Genomic DNA, 20,779 nt, shown 5'->3' on the forward strand with positions numbered 1-20,779 from the left:
CCCTAGTTTACTTGGTCCTGCCTCAGCACAGGCGGCTGGACTTGATGTCCCATCCAGACATAGGTAGCTTTTTGTTGTTAATATCGTTAAAAGTTAATTTAGTTACATTGAGAGTAACAGGACTGGAAACCTAAGCCCTCTATCTAAAGAGCCAGTATAACAAAAGTTATCAAATAAAAAGTTTCATTTCACTGTCATGACAATATGCACCACCACCATTCTTGGGGGGACCCTCCTAGGGAACAAAGTAATGTTGGTTTTCATGCCTCTTTGAATCCTGAATCTGTTGAAAGACGACCAAGATGTTATATGGACACTTCACTGAGAAACAAGACCGAGATACCAGCATCTCTTTGTCACTAAGAGGCCGTTTGATAATTCAGAGCATATCTACATGTAAAACACTACAGTGCATTGCTGTAGCACTTTAGCGTAGACACTCACTACAGCAGGGGTTCTCAAGTTTTTGTACTGGTGACCCCTTTCACATAGCAAGCCTCTCAGTGCGACCCCCCCCCATATAAATTAAAAATACTTTTTTATATTTAACACCATTATAAATGCTGGAGGCAAAGCACGGTTTGAGGTGGAAGCTGGCAGCTCGCGACCCCTTATGTAATAATCTCGCAACCCCCTGATAGGTCCCAACCCCTAGTTTGAGAACCTCTGCACTACAGTCACAAAAGGGTTCTCCCATCACTGTAATTAATCCACCTCCCGGACAGACAGTAGCTAGGTCACAGGAAGAAATGTTCTATCAACATAGCACTGTCTACAGCAGGAGTTAAGTAACAATAGCCACACCACATACCTCAGCATGTGGATTTTTCAGACCCCATCAGAGATAGTAGTTATGCCACTATAAGTCCTCAGTGTAGACCAGCCCTTAGGTGGTCTTAATATGGAATGAATTTACATCTCTAACCTGAAGACTCCATATCCTATTGCCAATCCTTTAAATGATCTAGCCATCTGGAGAGTACCTGCCTTCTATAAGGGTTTAAGCAGCTGTAAAATCTATTTCTAACATGAAGATCTTTAATAAATTTTACTGCAAATTTTATGTTGATAACACAAACAGTCCACATTGCAGCAAAAATTATAATCTTCCCTGCCCATAATTAAATGGTTATAATAGGCAAATAAAGCATACACTCAAGTCTTTATATTTTCAGTTAATTGTTCTTTTAAATACTTTTTGTTCTTATAAAAAATGAGACTCTGACAACACTGACTTAAGATGCAGCACTGTAGGTGCTCTAAATGAATTTCAGATCAAACTTGCAGTCCCTCTGACAGTCCAGCTGTGGTCCCATTTAGCAGAATACCAACTGTACAAATCATGATGGCTTGATATAAGCAAAGAGAGAGACCTCAAACTGCTTTATTAAGACACTGGGGAATAAAATAAAACTCATTTAAAACCAGAGCCCCCAGACAGTATGAATAGGATCTCCAAAGTAAACAAATTGAGCTGTGACATTATTATAGGGAAAGAGAAACAGATTGGCAATACTTACTTTTAGCATGGGAGTTGTCAACAGTCCCCAGGCAAAGAATTCCAGGAATATGACCACGACAGCATGGTACACACTTGGTCGACCAATACCTTGTTGCTAAAAATAAAGGGGTATTTAAATATGAATAATGGATATCTTTTGAAGTGACTCCTCAATTTACATAACATTTTGAAACAGTAATAAGCTTTCAAGGTGACCTACAATTTAAAAAACCCAAACACTTTAAAGGTGATCTGAATGAGCCAAGTAACCAGGGTAAGAGAAATTGATCACATCAACATAAAAAACCTTCCCTCCCAATCACTCAAGCCACCAGCCATTCCCCATTTGATACGCTGCTTTAGCTTTCCAAACCTAACAGCTATAGGCAGTATGAATGATTTGTGGAGCGGAATGAGCAGATCCAACAATGAGGTCTGGGGACAATGCCCTAGGAAGAAGCCAAGCTCCCACCCTCAGAGAAGGAGGAAGTCTCTTAGAGTTGTCTAAGACAGTGGTTCTCAACCTGCGGTCCAGTTGGCATGGCTGCAGCCCATGTGACATCCTCAGGGCCATAGGGGTAGTATTGGATGCGGCCCACATAACACATTGCGGGGCGCGTGGTAAATAGTTTGAGAACCACTGGTCTAAGAGTACTGCCCATGAACCTTCCTCAGGAGTTACTCTTTCATATCTGAAGACCGGCTTCCCCAACCTCCAGCTGATTAGAAGAAACATCTCCCCACTCTTAACCTTCCTCTGAATCAAGAGAAAAGTTTCTACTACTCTATCTCACCTCCAGTCTCCTTTTTTGGAGGGTCTTTCCCTGTGAATAACTCCATCTCCCATCTCTTCTTGTAGGTTACTAAGCAGCAGCAAAATTAATTTCTCCCTTCAGTTTCACCACTGTCCAGTGGTTTTTGTTCTGCCCAAGTGAAACTAATCATTCTTACAAGCTACTTAGGAAAGTTTGAGCAGCAGAGGCACTACAGTAGCCTATCTTCAGAATCAGAAAGGCAACACTGCAGAGCAACACATGCCTAATGGACAGAAAAATGACAAAAATAAATGCAAGCTTAAGTTCTGCCAGAAGTTGATGGCTTCGGCACCCTAAACAAAACAGGCAGAGCTGTCCATCCAAGTAGGTGATTTTTCAAGTCTTGCATATGTTCATAGAAATGACCAACATAGATCTTTATCAGCTGATTTCATCATAAACAGCAACATGACATGCTATATGTAGACCTTTAAATTTCTCTCATATAGTTTTCCTTTTGATATATTCAGCTCCATGGTATTAAAGGCACTAAATTACAACCTGCGCTTTGCTACATATAGAAAGATTACTATATTCCATGTTGAATAAATGCATTGAAGTTCTCAATCTCAACAAATTTGAACATGTGATTTGAGTTTTTTTCTGGCTCACTATTTCGATATATAATTTTTCAACTTGGAACAATTTACCTCATATCTTTAAATAAGCTCCAAAGACGACTCTCTCCAATTTTAATCATATGGTCATAAAAAGGTTTAAAACTCTGTCAAGAGAACTAGAGTCTCAAAGGATTGGAGACCCAGGAACTCATTGCTCTACTGGCTCTGATACAGACTCCTTCCCCTCTGTGGTCCCCCTGCCTTAACTATAACATCTGTAAAACAGTTCAAGTACCTACCACAGAGGGGGTGTTTTAAGGCTTCGTTAACTCATGTTTACAGAGCACTTATGATGAACACACATAATACAGTTATGGACTTACTGTTCCTCCTCAGCTCAATGGCTTTGATATACCAGGGGAACCTTGTGATTGTAAATGTGCTTTAATCAGGGCCTATAACAAGGCATTTTTATTACCATGTTAGTTCACTTAAACATTCTATTCAGAAGAACCATGCCATGGGTGGGATTTTAAAAGAATTCCCTAGAGTAGACACTAAGTATATAAATCTACAGTAATTGCTAACCTGACCATCAGATGTTATTAAATTATTTTTGTTTGCTGCTGCATACCTCTTCTCCCAAAAGCACATATACACAACAAATTAAGTTCTGTATCTGTCAAAACAGATTAATGCAGGCAAAAATCAGACATCCAGCTCTGAAATAAGGTACTCTGATAAATTATATACATAATCCACAACTTTATACTCAGACTTCCCGCAGCCGCAGTCTCTTAAATGCCAATCCTGCAATCGCTGCTGCATATGATTAACTTTACCACCACAAGCACTTCCATTTAAATCAGTGGGACTACTCATGGTAGAACAGTTAAGATGTGCCTAAGTGTTTTCAGGACTGGGTCTTCAAGTGGTTATACTGAAAATGTACACAGTAGTTGTCTGCATTAAGTTAAATATTTTAAGTGTAGTAAAATGAATATGCCACATCACAAAGCATTTCCATTACACAAAGGGAGAAAGTTTTCATCTCTTTCTTGCCACAGTCAAGATACTTCCAAGCCGTGTCTTGGAAATTCCCTACAGGACTCAGAATTGCAATAGTTCAGAGGAACTCCCCCTCCCCGAACATTGAGTTTAACAAGACCTCTAAAAGGAGAACTTCCCCAAAAAGGAGAAGCACCGTAGTAGTACTCAAAATAGTGAAACATATAGCTCTAGTATGTTGCAACAGAATGAGACAATTTGTGTAACCCAGTTTAAAAAATGAGAAGTAGGCTGAGACAGACGTAAGTAGGACAAATGGTTAAGTGCTTCAAAATGTAACAGAGCTTCAGGATTCTTGAAACTGGAAGATAAAAGGACAGGCTCCTCATCTCCAAATTTTGAAGGAAAACCAGAACATTGTGTTTTAGCAGCAGATGAGGAAGAACACATGAACTTAAGTGTGGCACTGGAACAATCAGTGATCTGGATAATCATCTGAACCATAGAGTAGATTATTTTCCTTGTTTCCATCAGAACATTTTTAAGAGTTAACGTTAAAAATTTAATGTTCCTAGTGACATGAAGAAAGTTCAGATATAGTATTTTCCTGCCATATCACGATTCATATTTCTTGTATAAGTTATTGGAATTTATGCAGAGAAAGTTTACGACAAGTGCTATGATAAAGATAAACCAAACCATCTTTCAACAAATTGCATTAGTCAAAGCACATAGCTGCAAAAATCAGTGAAGATGAAAAGTACATGTACATCACACAAAATCCCCCTCTCTCATTAATATCTAACAATGAACCAATTACTAAAGTTATTTGCCAGTCAGCATTGTTGGGCAAAATTAAGAAATCCTAACCTATCAAAGATGTTTAAAATATCAGAAACAAAAGCAAAGCTCCATTCCACCACACTTCTCTCTATGTTCCGTTTCCTCTCTTCTCCAAAGTTAAATTTCTGTCTGTGAAAGAGGACAGTAAATTCACAAAACATTCATTGTAATGTGTTGCCTGTGACCTGAGTGCTGCATTCCAAGAATGCCATCAAAAATATTTTCAACCAGAACATAGCTGTTCAACATGAACAAACCTGTTCCCTAGACTCCCAATGAAATCTTATAGAGGATAAATCTAGCTTGTTAAGACTTATATTGTATAAGAGGAAGAGCATAATTTGTAATTTCAAGAACACGTAGGAGAAGAGAAAGCTCTTTTTATTAGTGGTTCAAATACCATACTTTTAGCCTTTTTGAGGGTTATGTTTTTAGTATTTCTCTGAAAAAGTACTATAGCATGGTAAGTCTGATAACATGCTTCACTTTCTTTAACTCCTCGATCAAAGTTACAGGCTCCCGTTTTGGCAGCATTTGTCCCTCAGACAGCCTCATCGCAACCATTTACACATTAACTCTTTTCGAACCAATTTTCACACATTAAAATTTAACTTTGCAATATAATAACGCAAATTTAAGTATCAATATTGTTAACCATTTTACTTATCTTAATTGAATTGTCTAGCTAATGTGCTTATTCCATTAAAAAAACCTGCCTCTCATGTTTCCCATGCCAAAAGCCTTAAGTGTCCCTTTCCAATGTTATTTCATTTGTATTATGTTAGTGCCAAACGATTCCATCAGGATCAGGGCCCCAGAGTACTAGGTGCTGTACTCCTTCAGTGCACCTTTCCCATGCATGGCATCATTTGATTAGATGCTTTTAGTTCAACCAAAACCATTTTATTTTCATCACACTCGCCACTCAAATGTGGGCATCTATACTGAACAGTAAAAAAACATTAACTGAATTTAGTCTATGGCTTGGTCTACACTACACGTTTAAACCGATTTTAGCAGCGTTAAACCGATTTAACGCTATACCCGTCCACACGAGGCCCTTCATATCGATATAAAGGGCTCTTTAAATCAGTTTCTGTACTCCTCCCCAACAAGAGGAGTAGCGCTAAAATAGGTATTACCATATTGGATTAGGGTTAGTGTGGCCGCAAATCGACGGTACTGGCCTCCAGGCGGTATCCCACAATGCACCACTGTGACCGCTCTGAACAGCACTCTCAACTCGGATGCAGTGGCCAGGGAAACTGGAAAAGCTCCGCAAAATTTTGATTTTCATTTCCTGTTTGCCCAGCGTGGAGCTCTGATCAGCACAGGTGGCAATGCAGTCCCAAATCCAAAAAGAGCTCCAGCATGGACCGTATGGGAGATACTGGATCTGATTGCTGTATGGGGAAACAAACCTGTTCTATCAGAGCTCCGTTACAGAAGACGAAATGCCAAAGCGTTTAAAAAAAAAAAAATCTACAGGCTACACAGTGCTGCATGACAAATGTAACAGGAAGCCAGAGACTCAAATGGACGCTCATGGAGGAAGGGAGGGGGTACTGAGGACTCCAGCTATCTCACAGTCCCCAGTAGTCTCCGAAAAGTATTTGCATTCTTGGCTGAGCTCCCAATGCCTGTAGGTTCAAACACATTGTCCGGCGTGGTTCAGGGAATAGATCGTCAATTTACTCCCCCCTCCCCCATGTGAAAGAAAAGGGAAAGAAATCATTTCTTGACTTCTTTCAATGTCACCCTATGTCTACTGAATGCTGCTGGTAGACGCGATACTGCAGCAGTGAAGAGCAGTATCCGCTCCTCTCCCCTCCCTGGTGGCAGACGGTACAATATGACTGATATCTGTCGTCACCATCAGCCCGTGAGTGCTCCTCGCTTGCCTCAGGTGAGGTCGGCCGGGGGCGCCTGGGTAAAAATAGGAATGATTTCTGGTCATTCCCAGTAGATGGGACAGAATGGCTGGTAACCGTCCTCATCATAGCAACTGGGGGCTGAGCTCCATCAGCCCCCTCCCTTTCCTGTGTAAGGAAAAGATTCTGTACTGCCTGGACTAGCATAGCAGCGGGATCCTGGGCTCCTCTCCTCCGCACCGCTTAATGTCCTGCCTGGACTGTCATAGCACCTGGAGGCTGCCTCCTCCTCATTTTATCTCACTAACAAATCACTGTTTCTTATTTCTGCATTCTTTATAACTTCATGACACAAATGGGGGGGGGGGACACTGCCACGATAGCCCAGGAAAGTTGGGGGGAGAGGGAAGCAACGGGTGGGGTTGTTTCAGGGGCACCACTCCATGAATGGCATGTAGCTCATCATTTCTGCAGGATCTGACACGGAGCAGCTGTGCTCTCTGATACACTGCTTCTCTAGTACACTTGCCCCATATTCTAGGCAGGACTGACTATTTTTAGAAACCATAAAGGAGGGACTGACTCGCGGAGTCATTCCCAGTTTTGCTTTTGCGCCCCCGGCAGATCTCAGCCAGGGGCACCAATGATAGCAGCGGACAGTACAGAAAAACAGATAACCGTCATCTCATTGCCAATTTACACCGGCAGCAGATACAGAACGACTGGTAACCGTCTCTGCTATCAGGCAAAAGCAAATGAATGCTGCTGTGTAGCACTGGAGTATCGCCTCTGTCCGCGGCATCTAGTACACATACGGTGACCGTAAAAAAAAAAAAAAGCTGAACTGGCTCCATGGTTGCCGTGCTATGGCGTCTGCCAGGGCAATCCAGGGAAAAAGAGCCCAAAATGATTGTCTGTCATTGCTTTCCCGGAGGAATGACTGACGACATTTACCCAGAACCACCTGCGACAATGATTTTTGCCCCATCAGCCACTGGGCTCTCAATGCAGAATTCTAAGGGATGGGGTAGACTGCGGGAACTATGGGATAGCTACAGAATAGCTACCCCACAGTGCAATGCTCCGGAAATCGACGCTAGCCTCGGACCATGGATGCACACTGCCGAATTAATGTGCTTAGTGTGGCCGCGTGCACTCGTCTTTATACAATCTGTTTTATAAAACCGGTTTATGTAAAATCGGAATAATCCCATAGTGTAGACTTACCCTATGAATCTTAATTGACATTTGCAGGAACTTAAGTTTTTTTTCCTCCCTCTCCTGAGCATTCTTTCCCAGACAATAATAGAACGTATTGCGACATTTGGTACCAGCTAAGAGTGGTTATATATTTCCACTGATGTAGACATTGTATTCATGCACTATTTGTTATGTCTTTCAAAAGAACACATTGCCTAAATTAAGTGAACTGATAATGTGCTGTTAAGAAAATAAAGCGAGGAATTTGACAGTTAAGGGATTTCTTAAGGTGTAGCTTTTTACCTTTATGGATGATCTCTCACCTCTCCTGTATCCATACTGCTGTAATCATCAGAGTAGCAACTCACAGCACTGCTTCAAATACTCTAATCACCTACTCTGTATTTTTAGTTTCAAGATGCTTTATTTTTTTTTTAACAAATCAAAACACCCAGCTTGTGCTTGTGTCACTAAATCTTACCATTTTAAAGATTTTAATTTTATGCGCCTTCATCCAAATTATTCAGTTAACTAAGCTTTACAAACACTTCCCCGTACCTATTTTGGTACAGAACCAATAGTTGTATATGCAGTTGCTCTAAACAGAAGAGAAACTAGAATTAATACGATATTACCAAAATTCCTAAAGTCAAGATCTCCCACGCTAACTGCCATGTTCCACTTCCTGTTTCATTGCATACACCAACATTAGCTTACATTTAACAAAACAGAAGATACATTTCTAACTTGTCTGTGTATACTACAGGAGAAAACTTCTTGAATACTTAGTTTTGCATCCCTAACAAGAAAGAAACAAGGGGAAGGGGGAGGTCACCTTGAAATTCCCTTTGTTTTAGTTTATTTTAATAAATATCCAGTACTCTTTACAACCTCTTTAGACTTCTTCAGTGGAGTCCAGGCTTCTGCAAAGTTGCCAAAAGCTCCTTAAGCCTGGAGCCATGCAGTTTGACTGCACTTTCAAACCCCAGCATCCCTTGTTCCATGGTTATTATGTCTCTTCAGTTTACAATTTCTTCCTGTTTCAACAGATGAACTTGTGGATTCAGCTAACCAAATAGCTGTGAAGTTAAATATCAATGAATGTATCTCTCTGAGCTGAGTAATTCAGATACTAGAATTTTATCTTATTCCACTGTGCCCTTATATGTGGATCAGAAAAGGGATGGTGTTCCACAAAGAAACTAACATATCTTAACTTAAATCGAGATGAAGGCTCACTTCCACTAAAACACGTATAAGGATTCAGTCAATTATCCACAGCTAAGAAGAGGGGGAATGGGAGTGGCTGGTAATAATTTAATCTGATTAAAAGAAAAAATTTACAGTAACTCCTCACTTAAAATTGTAGTTTGGTTCCTGAAAAATGCTACTTTAAGTGAAATGACGTTAAGCGAATCCAATTTCCCTGTAAGAATTAATGTAAATGGGGGATCGTCCATCACTCTCACAGATCTAGGGAGACAGGCCAGTCCTTGCTTAGACAGCCCCCAAACCTGAAGCAAATACTTGCCAGCAACCACACAACAAAAACACTAACCCAAGAACCTATCCTTGCAACAAAGCCCCATGCCAACTCTGTCCACATATCTATTCAGGGGATACCATCATAGGACCTAATCACACCAGCCACGCCATCACGGGCTCATTCACCTGCGCATCTCCCAATGTGATATAAGCTATCATGTGCCAGCAATGCCCCTCTGCCATGTACATTGGCCAAACCGGACAGTCTCTACGTAAAAGAATAAATGGACACAAATCAGACAGCAAGAATTATAACATTCAAAAACCGGTTGGAGAACACTTCAATCTCCCTGGCCACTCGATTACAAAAGTCGCAATATTACAACAAAAAAATGTCGAAACCAGACTCCAACGAGCGACTGCTGAATTGGATTTAATTTGCAAATTGGACACCATCAAATTAGACCTGAATAAAGACTGGGAACGGATGTGCCATTACACAAAGTAAAACTATTTCCCCCCCTTCCCCCCGCCCCAGTTCCTCACATCTCCTTGTCAATTGCTGGAAATGGGCCATTTTCATTACCACTACAAACAGTTCTTTTTCTCTCCTGCTGATAATAGCCCACCTTAACTGATCACTCTCCTTATAGTGCATATGGTAACATACATTGTTTCGTGTGAGTGTGAGTGTGTGTGTGTGATATATCTATCTTCTTACTGTATTTTCCACTACATGCATCCAATGAAATGGGCTGTAGCCCATGAAAGCTTATGCTCAAATTTGCTAGTCTCTGTGGTGCCACAAGTACTCCTGTTCTTTTTGTGGATACAGACTAACATGGCTGCTACTCTGAAACTTGTCTTTAAGTGAGGAGTTACTGTATAACTATTTCAATATATATTAACTGCATTTCTCTTCCCCATTCTTTGTAGAACACTTCAGTTTTCAGATTATAAACTTTTTAAGGAAGGGACAATATCTTCCGAAAAGTTTGTTCATGTCCTACCATTCGACACTTCTGAAATGCAAAATGTTTAATAAAAATTGCTTATGCTCAGGTCTGCCACTAAACATTCACAACTCATTAAAAACAGATTCCTCGCTCCCATAAACATTATACAGCATGTACCACTCAACTTCATCATTAGTACAGATACAAGATTTTAATGACTCTCCAACATCTCTGCTTAGAAAAGATTTCTTCCATTTTCTTCTATTCAGAAAAAGAAAGCTACTATAAAGGAGTCACATGTGACCTAGAAAGGAAACCAAAGAGGCTAAAGAGTGATGGGAAAAAAGTTGAGTCTTGCTACATATATGGTGACATGTGCATTGGATAATTTGCATTGTCTTTTTTGCTTCCTCAGAAGCTAAACTTTACAGTAAATCATTTTGTAGGATGATCAGAGAGGAAATGCAATAAAATGAGGTGAAATGATATTTTGTTTCAGTAACATCTATTTTTGTGCCCAAGTGCCATCTTCTCTACTCTTAAAAACAGACATTACATGTTTTTCAGTCTCCTTATTTACTGATGTATAATCTGCCAGTCAAAAGATTTTTACAATACATAAATTACAATGGCCTGATAATACCACAATCATAACAATGCAAATCCTGATGATTTTTCTGGATTATTTTAATAAAATGTTCTGCTCCTGAAAAGATACTAGAACCGACGCTCCATAGCCACAAACAGGTACAGTATGGGCAACAACTATGCAAGCTTCCTCAAGTGGTCCTACTAACAACTCTCAACCCTAACCTTCAGGGACTATGTGTAGGGATGCACACAGTACCTCCTCCATGCTTCTTCAAATCCTCAATATCTCTGGAAAACTGACTGAAAGGGAAAAACCTATGATGGTAGTTGCTTCACTTTAGGCATTTCAGAATCCAAGTGAGACAATGAGGCACTGATTTCATGTAGTCTACCAGCCACTCAGAGATCAAAGTCTCTCTGCTCTGCTACTGAAACTGCAAGACATCCAGTCCTCTTTAAGTATTTCAAATTACACTGAACTTATCTACTGTGTGTTATCATTAGAAAGTAAATTTTCTACGTTGGTATAGGTTAGTGTATATTATTTGTAAACCACACACAATACTCAACATCAAATTCAGTGACAGTTACACACTATCATACCACTGTGCATTTTCAAGCACTGAGTTGTTTCAATTATTCCAGGCAAGTTATTTTGCCAGTGACTTCAGATACAATACTGGAACTCTCATTCAGTATACATAGTTTCTAGGCAGCATACCTCAAACATTGCAGGTAGGTGGCAACTGAAGTCTGACGTTTCAGATATCAAATGCTCACAAACAGTAGTTAAGTACTGAGTAGTCATTACTGCAAATTAAATGGCATGTGGATATAGCCATTCCCACTGGACAGAAAGAAATTTCAAGTAAGCTGAGTACCATTGTAATATGTACAACATAAGAAACTTGGACAGAACTGCAGAGCAAAACAAAGAGGGTCCCTAGGTGCTGCTTTATGACCTTGCTCTATTCACAGGGTGGTCAGTCAGCACAAATAAACTCCAGCTTGTACATCACGTGGCAGATTGCCTAGGGTGAAGCAAGCCACAGAGTGCACATCACACCAGTTGTTCACATTGTCCATTTGCTTTGTTGTCCAATTCAAGGTGCTGGTACTCATAATCAATGATTTTGGATCAGACTACCTCAGAGGCCATCCATTAAGACTGTTGTACCGAGTGGGGCCACAGAAAAAGTGTCCAGAGTAAAACTTTGATGAACTGGAGGAACAGCATTTTTTATGTTGGGTTCTAGACTGTAGAACAGGGGTCCAAGTCTTCATTCTTCACTCTAATTTAAGGTTTTGCGTGCCAGGAATACATTTTAATATTTTTTAGAGGGTCTCTCTCTACAAGTCTATATATTATATAACTAAAGTAGTGTTATATTGTAAAACAAACAAGGTTTTCAAAATGTTTAAGAAGTTTCATTTAAAATTAAATTAAAATGTTGATCTTACACCGCCGGCTCACTCAGCTTGCTGCTGGTTTGGGGTTCTGTTCACCTAGGCCAGCAGTGGGCTGAGTGGGGCCTGCGGCCAGGACCCCAACTGGGAAGGGTCTGGCAGCCAGAACCCCAGATAAGCAGTGGGCTGAGTAGGGCCTGCGGCCGGGACTCCAACTGGGAAGGGTCAGCTGCCAGAACCCCAGACAGGCAGTGGGCTGTGCGGGGCCAGCAGCCGGGACCCTAGATTGGCAGTGGGCTGAGTGGCTCAGCCCACTGCCGCTCAGGGGTTCAATCTGCCGGCTCCTGCCAGCCGGGATTCCGGCTGCTGGATCCGCTCAGCCTGCTGCCGGTCTGGGGTCCCAGCCCTGCCCTCATACAGTGGGTACCTACCTTCTCCCTGGCTCTGGCCCATTCTCTTCCTCTCTCTGCACTGAGCTGAGGGTGGGAGTGGACTGAGCAAAGGGCTGGGGGTGAAGGGTCTGGCCAGGAGCTAGAATGACGGAGGGGCCTCAGGGTTGGGGCAGGAAGTTTGGGTTTGGGGGCACTTACCTAGGCAGTTCCCATTTGGTGTGAGGGGTGCAGGTGGGAATGTGAGTGGGGGTGCAGGAGCCCCTTACCATGAGGCTCCCCATTCATCCGGAGCCTTGCTGCCGCACATGCGTGCAGCCCCGCCACTCAGAATGCTGGGCGCGCAGCAGCAGGGCTCCGAATGAGCGGGGAGCGTCTTTCTCTCCCCACGGAGCCAAATGCTAACCCGCAGGAGCACGCAGCCCCAGCCCCCAGAGCGCCGCGTGCGCGACGGCAGGGCTCCACGGGAAGGGGCCGGCGGCTTGCTGCATTCGGCACGGCAGCACGGACCCTGCAGCTTGCCACGTCAGCAGGATTTTTAATGGCACACTGGAGTCCCGGCAGGCCCCAGCGTGCCATTAAAAATTGGCTCACGTGCCATAGGTTGCCGACCCCTGCCTAGAACACTAAGAGAGCTCAAAATGACCCTGTCTGCACATTTTTAGAGCCCAGTATGAAATCTACCTTTCCACCAAAGCCTTTGAAGAACAGCGAGAGGTGGGAAGAAAGAAAACTCAAGTCCGAACAGCTGAATGGCAAAAAACAGACTACTCAGTTAATTTTTATGATTATTGTTTAATAAAATTCACACCCAATTACTGTATAGCAAGGGTTCTCAAACTTGGTTCACGGCTTATTCAGGATGAGCCCCTGGCAGGCCGCGAGACATTTTGTTTACCTGAGCATCCGCAAGCACAGCCACTCGCAGCTCCCAGTGGCCGCAGTTTGCCATTCCTGGCCAATGGGAGCTGCAGGAAGCAGCCAGGCTGTATAGCAACTGTCAATCTATAACCAACAGACAAAAGTTACAGAGATTAGATACTGACTGATATTAAAGATCATTTTTGAAGTACAGTATATACACAACATACAGAAAACAAAAAACAGTACAAAAACATTGGTTATGTTTCATAATTTATCTTTAACCATGACAAAAATGACAGAATTAAAGACAACTGCTAAATCAGTTTTCTGGGTTTACTTACACAGAAGTTTTGTAACAAGTTTCATTCTTTAGAAATAACAAAAATTTAATTCCAAAGTTTGGCAACATCTGTTTTAAAACATTTAATCAAATTTCCAAGGGGCTTAGATTCCCAAACTTTCCACAGCGAAAACTAGATCTTAATAGAAATTCGAGTCTTGGATCACCTTCCCTCAAGTGCATGGACTGATTCCCCACCCTTTTGCAATCAATCTTTGTAGCAACTACAGGAGTTGCTTACATGGAAGTAATATTACAAAAGTATTTACTTACATTCAGTTCTCTTTAATGCAAAAAGTATTTTGTCTTTAAGAGATTAGTCAGAATCTCCTTCTGCTCTTCATTTCATCTTTCCCAATCTCATCTTCCTGACTTCTTTATCCTCAATTCTACATGTGCAGGGAATAATGGGACGGTCTACAACTGCTCACCTTGTATATTAGATAGCACTGGCCTATGATTCTGAACAGATTCAGTACACCACTACCTGCAAAACTGTTCTTCCACTCGTACAAACAGCAACTTATGGTGAAAACTGTAGAGATTCCCACAATTCAGTAGTTGCTAATGAGAATGAGTAGCATAACAAATTATTTCAATAAACCCACTTTCAGTTTTGTACATGTCTCATCACTGAGCTTTATGGATTGGGAATGAAGTAAAAAAGCATTTCTTCAGCAAACAAATCCTGATCAATTTAATTTTTCATTTGCCAAACTGAATTTAAAATTGAAAGTGCATGCTGTACTTTAAAAAAGCAACTTCTACATAGGTTCTAAATATGCACATTCTTGAAATTAATAATGATTTTTAGCTCTTACTCAACTTGTTTCCCCAATCAATCATGCAACTTAGATATTCGCCTATACAAGATTTTTCTAAAAAGCCTGTCACTATAGTATTTAAGTGACAAGGAGAGAATTTTCTTAGGAAAAGACCAGAAGGGACCATTGTGATCATCTAGTTTAACCCCCAGCATAACAAACAGAATTTCATCTCATACTTCCTGAATCAAACTTACAACAGACTAAGAGCATATTTTGTAGAAATACATCTGTGATTTCAAGTGATGGAGAATCCACCATATCCTTTGTCAAGTTCCAATGGTCACACTATTTCAAAAAAGGCACCTTTTTGTATGAAATGGCTCACATCAGTTTCCAGCCACTGAATCTCATATCTGACAGCCACATTAAAGAGTCTTCTAGTACCAAAAAAATCTCCTCTCCATGTAGTGAGCTAATCTCCTCTTAACCTTTCCTCTGATTAAAGAAAATCTAGATAGTCTCAATATACAGCAGGTTTCCAGAGCTCTATTCTAGAAGGGTTCTTATACCATTTTCATTTTCATAGTATTCAAGCATCTTCCACAAACATCTGTCATGTGTGGTTTGTTCTCTCATCTTGCTAAGGGGAGAAGCGAGTGCAGCGGTATAGCATTTTGGTCTGCTTTTTGTGCTGCTGTTAGTTTATTTTTTAAATACGTACATGCTGCTATGTGTCTCTATTAGAGACCACAAGCTTAAAGAAGGGTATCTTGCACTCAGAGCAGAAGGTGGAGAGGCTTATGATAGCCTCTTTTCTCTGCACTTGGTTCCAGTTTCAGAGCAGTCCCTTAGCTGCCTCCAGCAGACTAGCTTTACCTTTTAAGTAGAAAGTATTATTCCGCTCAAGGCCTTGTCCACACTACTACGTTAAGTCGACACAAGTTACGCTACTCCAGCTACGCTTATAACGTAGCTGGAGTCCACATAGCTTAGGTTGACTTACTGCTGTGTCTTCACTGTGCTACATCGACAAGAGACACCTTCTCGTCGACTTACCTTAATTTTCTCGTTTCGGTGGAATACCAAAGTCAATCAGAAAGCGCTCTTCGGTCGATTTAGTGGGTCTTCACTAGACCTGCTAAACTGACCCCTGCTCCATCAATCACAGCATCGATCTGCTCTAAGTGTAGACAAGGCCCAAGATGTGGAGTTGTCAATCACTGTTGTCATCCCTGCATTTCAAGCAATCTGATCTACCCTAAGTCAGGCCCTGGAGTGCAGAGTATAAGAAAACTGACTTTTTTTTAAAAGGTTATTATTTTTATTTAAATTAGTTTCTTTAAATAAACTTCTTTTTAAAAAGAACCTTTTTTAAAATAAAATTTGAAATTATGACAACTTATGTTAAGTCCTAAACTTATTATAATTCACTAAAATCATTTAAATGAATGAAAACATACTGCACCAAGGAGCCCTCAAATTTTAATGAGTGCTGCTTTTTTAACTGTACATACAATCAGGGGGAGGGGGAATATTACTTTTGAGGTCAACTCAAGCTTTACAAGTATGTCACAGTGTCACACTAAGTATCTATATTTTTTTCAGTCTTCTCTTTTCTTCCCCCCGATGTAAGTACTTTCAGTTTGTGTTGTGCAAAAAGCTTTTGCCTCATTTGCTTTTGATTCACTTTAGCTAGCAATTGTACAGACAGTTCTCTTAATTTGGACCAGTTCATTCAAAGCTGAGAAACCAATTAGCTGTTGAAAAAGCGAGAAAGTTTGTTTTCCTCTTGAAGTCTATGAATAAAAACCAGGTGGGAGAGGATGAGATCTACACACGAGAAAGCAAGAATGACAATGGGAATTAAGCACCTAACTTGATTAGGCACTTCTGAAAATCCCACTAGGTATACCTGCATCTTTAGGCACCTAACTACTGATAGGGAACATAACCCCCCCCCCTCCTCCTCCTCCCCCCCCCCCGTTTTGTTAGATAAGCCTTGGTATGGTTCTCGTTAAAGAAGCTTTGCTTTGCCATTATTCTATAGTTAAATGTTTTTACTTTGTGAGCCCCTGTGTGTGGGCTGTGGGATTTAGTTGACAAACTATTAAAAAAAAACGGTTTGGTGAATCCCAGGGCCTGCATATGCGCTTATCAGCATAAAACTAGGTATAAAGAAACAGGGTATGAAGCACTGACAAAAGAGGAACTGGGTGGGGGACATGGGGTCACTCAAGTGCCAGCTCAGTTTTAAGCAAAATATAGCATGATAATTATTGCTTGCTTACAGTAACTGCAAGGTGGAGTTACAGAATGACCAGCTCACCCACTGCCAACATGCATGATAGGCGTTAAAATAGCTTGCTGATTTGCAATATTAATTTACCAGGAAAGGGCAAATAACTTGTGAAATCAATATGATGTTTTGCAGTTTTAACCTTTATAAGCGTGGTGAAAATTGTAAAGGGCAGAGCAGCCTACCTTTTGCATGGGGTTACGCTGTCTCTCCCTGTATGCATACTTGTAATCTTGTTTTATCAATAAAGGTGCCTCCGGCTGTCTGATCCAAAATCAACTGGGTGGTGGTCTTTTCCACAACACTACCTTTGAAAATGCAGCCCATGGTGACCAGAAACAATCAATTCATTAACTGCATTTAATATTTCCTTTGTTTAATAAATCAATCTTAAATGCAAAAGACATTTTGTTAAAACTCCTATGCATCCAGCACATTTAAGATAGTTTTATTTAACTAATAAGAATCTTAAAAGGTTAGCTTTGTGCATTTTTAACAGGAATTCAATTTCCATCTACATGCACCTTGATATAAATCATGAGTAAAAAATTATCTAGTAAGAAAAATACATCATTCACTGTTTTCTAACAGAAATAATGTAAAAAATTACAAGTGTGAATAAGTATGTGTTCAGTTATAACACTGCTTAAATAAATGCACACAGAGAGAGAGAGAGAGAGAGAGAGAGAGAGAGAGAGAGAGAGAGAATGTACCGTCCTGGTTAGCAAATATTAGTATCAAATTTAGTTTAAAATTTGTGCTGGGTTGCAAGTAAACAAGTTTTAATGGTTATACCAACCAATGAGAATAGCAACCAAGAAGCGAAAAAGCAAAACAAAATTAAAATCATTTTAGCAGGTTTCCTGCTTTCTGCTTTAAATAGTTAAAATCAGTTATTTAAATACCTGATTTAAATTAATGCACCCTGACTGCATTGTTGAAGAAAAGGACTGAGACCTTGAACTTGACTTGATAGTCTATGGGAAGCCAGTGCAGAAAATGGAAGACAGGTTTAACAGGCTCATACTAGCTTGTGTTGCTGTGAAGATGCAACGCAACTTTCCATACCAGCTGTCATTTCCTAGTCTGATGGCTTTATGCCCATGTATACCATCCTGCTGTAGTCCAAAACTTCAAGCTTCAAGACATTCTTGTAGCTCTTCTCTGAATCCAAACTAGATCTTTCAACGTTCTTGTTGAAGTGTGGACACAGTATTCCTGTAAAGATCTCATCAACACTGCATATAGATGTACACTCCTACCATTTATACATTCAAGGATTACATCAAACATCATTGCAACATCTGCACTGACCTAGCATAGTGCAACTTTATTAGAGACTAATAGACAGAGTGAGCATTTCCAGTGTAGTCTGATCACAAACTGCCAATAGCCTTGTAGACATCTTTGTAAAAGGGTTGATTGTATCTACTGAACAGAAAATACAAGCAGGTGTGGTTAGCATCAGGGCTTTGGAGCGGAGCCCAGAGCTGGAGCACGGACCAGTAGGTTTTTGCCTGAGCTGGAGCGGAGCAATTCAAAAATGTGACTGCTCCAAATCCCTGCTTAGCATATGGTTGACAGCAGAGCCTGGGATGCGTTACAAAAACCAGTCTCAAGTAAATATTCAAAAGGAGGAGATGGCAACAAAATAGACCCCTGTGGGACTGCATATACAAGAACCTTCAGGGGAATGGGAACAGTCTCAATCACCACATTCTGGGTCCTCTTTGAGAGTACTGACTGAAGCCTTCATATGGATGTGCCATCTACTCAAATGCTGTCACACTGTGTGTTGAAAGCTGAAGTGAAGCAGTAAGAGCACTGACTGGCCTATACCCATGGGACCATCTCCATATCAAGTACCAAACTAAAGACTGACTGCAAAGAGCCCACATAGTGAATTCTAAATGGTGTGGGACTTTGGAGGTCAATCTATAATTATTAGGACTGTCAAGCGATTAATTGCACTGTTAAACAATAATAGAATAACATTTATTTAAATATTTTGGATGTTTTCTACATTTTTAAATATACTGATTTCAATTAACACAGAACACAAGGCGTACAGTGCTCACTTTATAGTTTTATTTACAAATATTTGCACTGTAAAAAGCAAAAGAAATGGTATACTTCAATTCACCTAACACAAGTATTGTAGTGCAATCTCTTTATCATGAACGTCTCAGCTTTTTAATAGCAAAAAAAAATTATTCATTGAAAGAAACAGAGCTTCAGAACAAAGCCAAGAATAAAGCGCTGTTGGAAAGCCCGGAACAAGGACTTAATTTATCATTATGGCTATGTTTTGACGATGGCATTCAAAAACGTCTCACCTCGTGACGGAGCAGCAGCTCCTCATTGGTATGTCAGGGGTTAAAGCTACCCTGGGGAGGCTGCGCGGGAGGCATCCAATAAGGAAAAGGCTTGTAGTGCCAGCCAATTAGGGGAAGATTTATTGGAGGAGCCAATCAGGCCAGGCTGGCCCATATAAGAAGGGGCTGCTGAGCAAAGCAAAGGCAGTTACTTCCTGGAGATTGAGGGAGGAGGCCTGATTGCTTAAAGGGCTGGAGCACCATGGACAGAGCAGTGCTAGCCAGGGTCAGCAGAGTCTGAGCAAGCTCCAAACTGACTGTGGCCAAACTGAAACCCTGACACGAGGGCAGAGGAGGTGTTGGGGTTGCGAGGAGGTGGCCCAGGGAAGAAGATAACGCATTTGGAGGGGGGGGGCAGTACATGGCTGCCGGCTACAAGGTCCCTGGGTCAGTGGCCAAAGCAGCAGATGGGCCCATGCTCTCCCCCCACACCCTGCCACTGAGATGAGTGGCCAATGCATGGACTGCTGTCTGCCACCGAGATGAGTGGCTAGAACCTGGACTGCAGATTGCCACTGAGGCAAGTGGTTGGACTGAAGACTGGCGATTCCCCAGAAGGGGGGAAAGAACCGAGTGGGGCACAGCCTAAGGGCTTTGCCCAGAAGAGGATGACGGGGTCTGGGGAGCAATGCAAGTTTTAGATGTGGGGACAGGAGTGACGATGGGTGTGACATCAAGTAAGGAGTGCACACTGCTAACTTTGAGCTAATTCCCAGGACGGCGAGCAGGAGGCACTGCAGTGGTGAATCGAACCCAGTCACACACCTGTAGAGCCACTTTCTTGTACTCTGCTATTGTACTTGAATAGAATGGCAATATTAGTGATACTACAAGAATAATCTGTAGGTGAAAATGGATAATACGTTTATAGTTTTGTCATAAAACCAGTTTATGTGGAAGCTGTAAAATTTCCGTGTTAGAAAACAAATATCTGAATTATTACTAATTCAGAAAAAGTTACAGGCATATTTCCTCCTCTGCACTTAAATTTGTAAAAGGAAAAACTTTGTTGCAGAATAGATCACAGTAAGTCAGTATTGAATAATAGTTATTTTGCTGTTGGTGTTACTAAAAAAACTTCCTTAGTTGTCAAATGTGTATTATATGAACGTCCTCCATGGTTGCAAAACTTAAATTAATTTACCATGGTATTGATTTTAACTCCGTACCATCAGAAGGTATAGTACTGCCAGCAGGCAATTCTGTAGAAACCAACCCAATGTCCAGCCAAAGTGTCAATTTAATTTTAGAAGACAATTAAAGCTAAAATTATTAAGTTTATAGCGCCAGCATAAATGTATTTAATACCATTAGAATTCACTTAGTTAAATGACTACAGACTTCTCATATTCATTTCAAGGAAAACAAAACTGATTTTGAAAAGGTCACATTCACTGAAAAGTTTGTGTGTGTCTTATTTCTACAATATAAGAGAACAATTAAAACAAACTTCAATGAAGCAAGACTTAAATAGGGAAATTAATTCCTGACACGAAAAACCTATTTTCCAA

At 40.9% G+C, this 20,779-nt stretch overlaps 1 protein-coding gene across 2 annotated transcripts in view; it reads right to left on the reverse strand.

The window, feature by feature from the left end:
• Positions 1–20,779, reverse strand: part of LOC115653150 (hippocampus abundant transcript-like protein 1) — a 52,906-nt gene that overhangs the window by 29,697 nt on the left and 2,430 nt on the right. For both annotated transcript variants that reach the window (XM_030565959.1, XM_030565960.1), the window contains exon 2: positions 1,521–1,616. In XM_030565959.1, the coding sequence (XP_030421819.1) occupies positions 1,521–1,616 (96 nt within the window). The remainder of the gene's footprint in view (positions 1–1,520; positions 1,617–20,779) is intronic.

Source organism: Gopherus evgoodei, chromosome 6, assembly GCF_007399415.2.
Source record: "Gopherus evgoodei ecotype Sinaloan lineage chromosome 6, rGopEvg1_v1.p, whole genome shotgun sequence".
Taxonomy (NCBI): Eukaryota; Metazoa; Chordata; order Testudines; family Testudinidae; genus Gopherus; species Gopherus evgoodei.